The 6,852-nt window shown below is 57.3% G+C and overlaps 1 protein-coding gene across 1 annotated transcript; it reads right to left on the reverse strand.

The window, feature by feature from the left end:
• Positions 1-3,524: 3,524 nt before the first annotated feature.
• On the reverse strand, positions 3,525-6,800 carry LOC108801949 (cytochrome b561 domain-containing protein 2). The gene is made up of 3 exons (XM_018573853.1): positions 6,683-6,800; positions 6,508-6,548; positions 3,525-4,042 (listed from the first exon to the last, which is right to left on the reverse strand). The coding sequence occupies exons 1-3, from the start codon at positions 6,798-6,800 to the stop codon at positions 3,542-3,544; spliced, it is 660 nt and encodes a 219-aa protein (XP_018429355.1). The 3' UTR covers positions 3,525-3,541.
• Positions 6,801-6,852: the final 52 nt, after the last annotated feature.

A 6,852-nucleotide genomic window follows, 5' to 3' on the forward strand; every position in this document is an offset into this window, starting at 1 on the left:
GGGGGGGACGTCTCGGGGGGGGGGGGGAGAGTTGTGAACTATGAAAGCCGATGGGATGCGGTGATTGGTTGTTCCTGGTGCGGGGAAAAAAAACGGGCCTGGGAAAGAACAATCTTTTTCTTCCCTCTTTTCTTTTCCGAAGGGGAGACGGTTTTTCCGGGCTGGGGGTGTAAATGTCGATATTTTTCTGTCTGGATTAAACCTTTTTTGGAAATGAGTTTTGTTTGTATTTTGGTCTGAAAACGTTCCGGAATTCCTGTTCATCTCGTGCGTTTGATGGCGACGATCGCTGCGGCGCTCGTACGTAAAAGAGGCATTTAAAACCTGCAGCATTTCCGTCATTCAATCACTGGGTCTCTGTGCAATGCAGGCAGATCGGGGCCGGCAGGGTGAGGTACGTAGCTTCCTGAAAACATCACAGCACCCGGCCTCAGTGCTCCTCTCAAGAGCCCTCAGTCCTGATACAAGCAGTGGGCGGGCTCTTGGGAGGAGTTATGCAAATATCAAAATTCCTCAATGGGTGGGTGTCAGTCTGATGGAGTGGGCGTTCCTAGGCAGGCTGTATTTGCATAGGTAACGCCCACATGGGATGCTGAGCCTGTGATTTAAAAAACTGAAATCCAATTAAGGAAATGGGCGGGGCCAGGGACAGTCAAGCTGGGGAGGAAAAGGCTCAATGATGCTGGATGCCAGGAAATGGGGCCGGCCTCTATCTGACTTGCTGCAGCTTCTAATGCGCATTGTGAGGAGCTCCCAGTACGGAGTTCAGCTTCTACAACCCAACCTTTTTTGCCATAATTCTCTTTGGGCATTTTCTATGTCCTCCTGTGGCCCAAAAACTCAGCATATAGCGGGACATTATATATGCTGACAGCGCAGAGCCGCCTGGAAATATGCTGACCGTATTGTCGGTAGCCACCCCACCACCTGATTGACAGCTGGCTCCGCCCCCTCCCCTGTCTGTTGGGGGGGGGGGGCATTCCCGACCGCGCTACCAGTCACCGCTCTATGCAGGGTGATGATAGAGAGGAGCCAATTAACTGTCCAGCGTGTCAGGGAGAACATGCAAACCCCATGCAGATAGTGACCCGGCCGATATTTGAAGCGCTAACCACTGCGCTGCCCAAATCCTAGCATGTAAATCACTGCCACCTGCTAAAAGACCTCTGTGGTGTGCGTGGGCCCTTTAAGACTTTTATATTAAATAAATAAATTTAAAAAAAGACGTTTTTTAAAAAGTTCCCGTTTTATTGTACAAGGAAATGGCGGAATTTTACATCTGCAGTATAAAAGCATTTCAGATTTACAAACATGAAACCTTGCTGAGCGTGGACAGACGTGACCTGTAAAGTTTGTGCCAAGGTGGATTTAAAGGACAACCACCCCTCCGGCACAAGTTGGCCTATTGAGGCAAACAACCCACCCGGAGTGCCGTCCACCCGGTCCATTACCTACGTCTTTGTTTCAGCAACCTTCCCTATGTGGAGCTGCTTGGGGCTGCAGAGTCTCTCTTCCGAAAGCGTCACCACCAGGTCCTTCCTCTTCTTCCTGTACATTGGTGATGCGGCTCCATTCATTCCTATAGCAGTCACAGCGCCCTCCAGTGGTCCTGCGGAGCACAGCCTGTGAAGCCTGACACAGGACTGTATAGTAAAGATTCCTGGAATGGGGGCACAGGAAAAACTACAAATCCCGAGATGCATCTGCCTCTGGGAGTTATGTCTGTGGCTGTTAGAGCCTTGCAATGCCTCATGGGACTTGTAGTTCCAAAACAAGAAAGCCCTGGCCTCGTAGTTCTCCTTTAAAGGACACAAGGTACAGCTGTCTTTTAAATGCACCTTCCGGATAAAGCGTGAACATTTCGCATTTGAAGGGACTCCCGAGCAGCTTGCCAAGCAGCGCCGTCCTCCTTGCAATGCAGAATTAGCAAAATCCCTATGGCTCCTGGTATCTGAAGGTGGACGCGAGATTGAAGGGCCACACCACCTCGGCTTCATAGGCCAGATATACATCTATCCCAAAGCAAGAATAAGGCAAGAGAAGCGGCAACACCCTTTGGGGGCCAGAACTCACCCCCCCTTCGTCAGGGCTTAAGCTGCGGAATCATGAGGCAGGAAGCTGCAATCCCGCTCAGAGTCAATGTAACAATCCCTCCGATCCCACAAGATGAGAAGCCTCAGGTCATGGAATGGAGATTCGGACTTCAGCACGATGGGGAGAAAAGCGGTTCACATAATGTTTTCCTTGTCGCAGAGGAACAGCCGCCATCATTTATAAATAGTTGTGGAATCCCCCAGGCGAGCAAGTGCACGGAGCGCTGGGTCCCTTTGATGACCTGTGGCCCTATTATGCAATAAAAGCAAATCCTTATGTCTGGTTGTGGTGTCAGCTCCACCCCAGGCTGAAGCCCAATGTATGTGCATTGCTATGGGGAAGCTACAGCACAGCACGGCAGCCAATGTCCCCTCTCCCCGGCCCATCCCCGTTCTGCTGTATATGTCTTTTTTTTTTAACCCGTGTGTATCTATGTTCACCCCTGAAGAAGAGTGTCAGCCCTGCCCCCAGAATCCTGCTCCATGCTGCACTGCCGACCTCTGTACTGATCCACCTCACATGTTCCAGCAGCTCCCTCCACCCCCACCAGTGATGTGCGGTTGACCTTCAGAGTAACACTGCCCCCTGCTGCCGACAGGCCCACTCCCCCCCGGCTGTGGTAAATGAAGGCTCTTGTCTCCAGGGCGTGCCGGCTGCCAGGGACGAGCGCTGTCACTGACGCTGCATTCAAAATGAATCTGCTGCTGAGCAGCGTGGTCAAACATCAGTGGGGTGAGGGGGGGAACGCTCTGCCGACCAGGATAGCTCAGCACGGATCAGAAGGCCCACTCCCCCGGGCTGTGGTAAATGAAGGCTCTTCTTGCTGCCAGGGGCGAGCGCTGTCACCGACGCTGCATTCAAAATGAATCTGTTGCTGAGCAGCGTGGTCAAACATCAGTGGGGTGAGGGGAACGCTGTCAACCATGCTAGCTCAGCACGGATCAGAAGACTCACTGGCAGGCCCACTCCCCCCGGCTGTGGTAAATGAAGGCTCTTGTCTCCAGCACGTGCCGGCTGCCAGGGACGAGTGCTGTCACTGACGCTGCATCCAAAATGAATCCGCTGCTGAGCAGCGTGGTCAAACATCAGTGGGGTGAGGGGGGAACGCTCTGTGGTAAATGCTTGCTCAGCACGGATCGGAGCGGGACCAAGTGCTTCATTGCTCCATGCACTTGGTCCCCTGGAGGATTCCACGTTACTTGACACATGATGATGATGCTACTATGATGCACAGACAGAAGATGCACCAAGTTGGGGGTACAGATCCCCAAATGTCCCCAGCAGACCTCCTACTGGCACCTCAATAGGAAATACACTGATATGTCATCGCCATTACGAACACCCGCGTGCCGGCGATGACGACGGAATAACAAATTTGTGTCATAAGTATGGGCGACACCTCTTCCTGTAGAAGTATCAGATGCGAAGTGACTCCTCCCCCCCCTCCTCAGGACTGGCTCTTCTTGCGGTACAGATAGGCATAGCTCACTTGGTTCATGACGACCAGGCCGGTGAGAACCGGGGAGAGGGCGCACAGGTACCAGGCGACTCCGGTGACGTTGGCGGTGAACCACAAAGAGCACATGCCCAGCATGAGGCTGCCGCACGCCAGCAGATAGCCCAGGAGGCCGGACGTGGCGTGATAGAGCTTCCGCGTGGCCAGAGTCCAGCGCTGCAACAGTTTAGGGTACAGCAGGGTCACCCCGCCCAGATTCTGGACCAGAGTCCACAGCACGGTCAGCAGGCCCACCAACCCGTGCCAGGTGGAAAAGTGAGCTTTTTCCTGGAAAACCTTGTTGGCGTAGATTATGCCCAGGCCCAGCAGGGCGCAGAGCAGCGCCAGGAGCTGGAGCACCCAGTGAGCCCGAGTGCGGGACTTCCGGGAGAGGGAGCGGAGTAGGGAGTCGGGAGAGAAAACCATGACGGCTTCTGTCATGAAGAAGGAGAACTGCAGAGAGAAGAATCACATGAAGAGCACAGGTATGATGGAGGCGCAACATGTATAGCAATCCCCAACACAACCATCAGTCCCCCTCCCCCATGCTGGGGTGCCAAGTGTAATCCTGGACCCCGACCTCTCCCTTCACCCCCCACAACCAATCACAGCCCAGATCCTGTCCCCTTCCTAACCTTTCCAAACTACTCCCCTTCTTAACCAATGACACCAAACTACCGATTCACTCCCCTATTATCACTCATCCTGACTACTGCAACTCCCCCCTTATTGGACGACTTCTACACAGGCTCCTCCCCCTTGGACGACTTCTACACAGGCTCCTCCCCCCATCAATCTAACATGAATGCTGGTGCCAACCTCACCTACCTTTCCCACCGCTCAGTGTCCCCCACCCCTCTCTGCCAATCCCTCCGCTGGCTTACATCCCCCGCCCCCCTCTGCCAACCCCTCCACTGGCTTCCTTCCCCACCCCCCTCTGCCCACCCCTTCACTGGCTTCCATCCCTGACCCCCCTCTGCCAATCCCTCCGCTGGCTTACATCCCCCGCCCCCCTCTGCCAACCCCTCCACTGGCTTCCTTCCCCACCCCCCTCTGCCCACCCCTTCACTGGCTTCCATCCCTGACCCCCCTCTGCCAATCCCTCCGCTGGCTTACATCCCCCGCCCCCCTCTGCCAACCCCTCCACTGGCTTCCTTCCCCACCCCCCTCTGCCCACCCCTTCACTGGCTTCCATCCCTGACCCCCCTCTGCCAATCCCTCCGCTGGCTTACATCCCCCGCCCCCCTCTGCCAACCCCTCCACTGGCTTCCTTCCCCACCCCCCTCTGCCCACCCCTTCACTGGCTTCCATCCCTGACCCCCCTCTGCCAATCCCTCCGCTGGCTTACATCCCCCGCCCCCCTCTGCCAACCCCTCCACTGGCTTCCTTCCCCACCCCCCTCTGCCCACCCCTTCACTGGCTTCCATCCCTGACCCCCCTCTGCCAATCCCTCCGCTGGCTTACATCCCCCGCCCCCCTCTGCCAACCCCTCCACTGGCTTCCTTCCCCACCCCCCTCTGCCCACCCCTTCACTGGCTTCCATCCCTGACCCCCCTCTGCCAATCCCTCCGCTGGCTTACATCCCCCGCCCCCCTCTGCCAACCCCTCCACTGGCTTCCTTCCCCACCCCCCTCTGCCCACCCCTTCACTGGCTTCCATCCCTGACCCCCCTCTGCCAATCCCTCCGCTGGCTTACATCCCCCGCCCCCCTCTGCCAACCCCTCCACTGGCTTCCTTCCCCACCCCCCTCTGCCCACCCCTTCACTGGCTTCCATCCCTGACCCCCCTCTGCCAATCCCTCCGCTGGCTTACATCCCCCGCCCCCCTCTGCCAACCCCTCCACTGGCTTCCTTCCCCACCCCCCTCTGCCCACCCCTTCACTGGCTTCCATCCCTGACCCCCCTCTGCCAATCCCTCCGCTGGCTTACATCCCCCGCCCCCCTCTGCCAACCCCTCCACTGGCTTCCTTCCCCACCCCCCTCTGCCCACCCCTTCACTGGCTTCCATCCCTGACCCCCCTCTGCCAATCCCTCCGCTGGCTTACATCCCCCGCCCCCCTCTGCCAACCCCTCCACTGGCTTCCTTCCCCACCCCCCTCTGCCCACCCCTTCACTGGCTTCCATCCCTGACCCCCCTCTGCCAATCCCTCCGCTGGCTTACATCCCCCGCCCCCCTCTGCCAACCCCTCCACTGGCTTCCTTCCCCACCCCCCTCTGCCCACCCCTTCACTGGCTTCCATCCCTGACCCCCCTCTGCCAATCCCTCCGCTGGCTTACATCCCCCGCCCCCCTCTGCCAACCCCTCCACTGGCTTCCTTCCCCACCCCCCTCTGCCCACCCCTTCACTGGCTTCCATCCCTGACCCCCCTCTGCCAATCCCTCCGCTGGCTTACATCCCCCGCCCCCCTCTGCCAACCCCTCCACTGGCTTCCTTCCCCACCCCCCTCTGCCCACCCCTTCACTGGCTTCCATCCCTGACCCCCCTCTGCCAATCCCTCCGCTGGCTTACATCCCCCGCCCCCCTCTGCCAACCCCTCCACTGGCTTCCTTCCCCACCCCCCTCTGCCCACCCCTTCACTGGCTTCCATCCCTGACCCCCCTCTGCCAATCCCTCCGCTGGCTTACATCCCCCGCCCCCCTCTGCCAACCCCTCCACTGGCTTCCTTCCCCACCCCCCTCTGCCCACCCCTTCACTGGCTTCCATCCCTGACCCCCCTCTGCCAATCCCTCCGCTGGCTTACATCCCCCGCCCCCCTCTGCCAATCCCTCCACTGGCTCACGTGGTCACACGTGTTTCCAATAAGACCTACAAGTGGCCCTTGCATCGCACATGACGCAGGCACAGTCCCCTGTGGTCACAGCCAGGAGACATTTTTTTGCTTTTCCCGTATCCCAGAGACCCTCAAAGATGTCACTCACCGCGAGAGTCATGAGGAAAGGGTGCCAGGAGAAGAGACCTGAAAAAAAGACAAATCAGTTATAATAAATAGTAAAACAAAACAAAATAATTTGTCCTCTGCTCCGGCCCGACATGTGTGCATGGAAAAGCACCGAAATCCCCAAAATATTTGTGTCCCAAATGAGGAAGTAATCAGGTGAACAACATAAATCATGAAGATGGTGAAAGCGAAGGTGGCGACATGAGCAGCGGCCCCGGATATCGCTCGCAGCATGCGGTGGACCCGCGTGTCAACATCCGCACTTTGAGCCATGACCGGACCCTGCAAGAAGAAACACAATGGGAAATTGATGAATGGGGGGGGG

This window comes from Nanorana parkeri, unplaced genomic scaffold, assembly GCF_000935625.1.
Source record: "Nanorana parkeri isolate BGI_ZX_2015 unplaced genomic scaffold, ASM93562v1 scaffold2576, whole genome shotgun sequence".
Taxonomy (NCBI): domain Eukaryota; kingdom Metazoa; phylum Chordata; class Amphibia; order Anura; family Dicroglossidae; genus Nanorana; species Nanorana parkeri.

What these genes read in the sequence shown, in the direction of transcription:
- LOC108801949 (XM_018573853.1), bottom strand. Translation starts at nt 6,800, where the DNA reads ATGGCTCAAAGTGCGGATGTTGACACGCGGGTCCACCGCATGCTGCGA. An exon ending in CATGATTTATGTTGTTCACC is followed by an intron (nt 6,549 to 6,682) that starts TGATTACTTCCT and finishes TTGTCTTTTTTT; the next exon opens with CAGGTCTCTTCTCCTGGCAC. An exon ending in CTTTCCTCATGACTCTCGCG is followed by an intron (nt 4,043 to 6,507) that starts GTGAGTGACATC and finishes TTCTCTCTGCAG; the next exon opens with TTCTCCTTCTTCATGACAGA.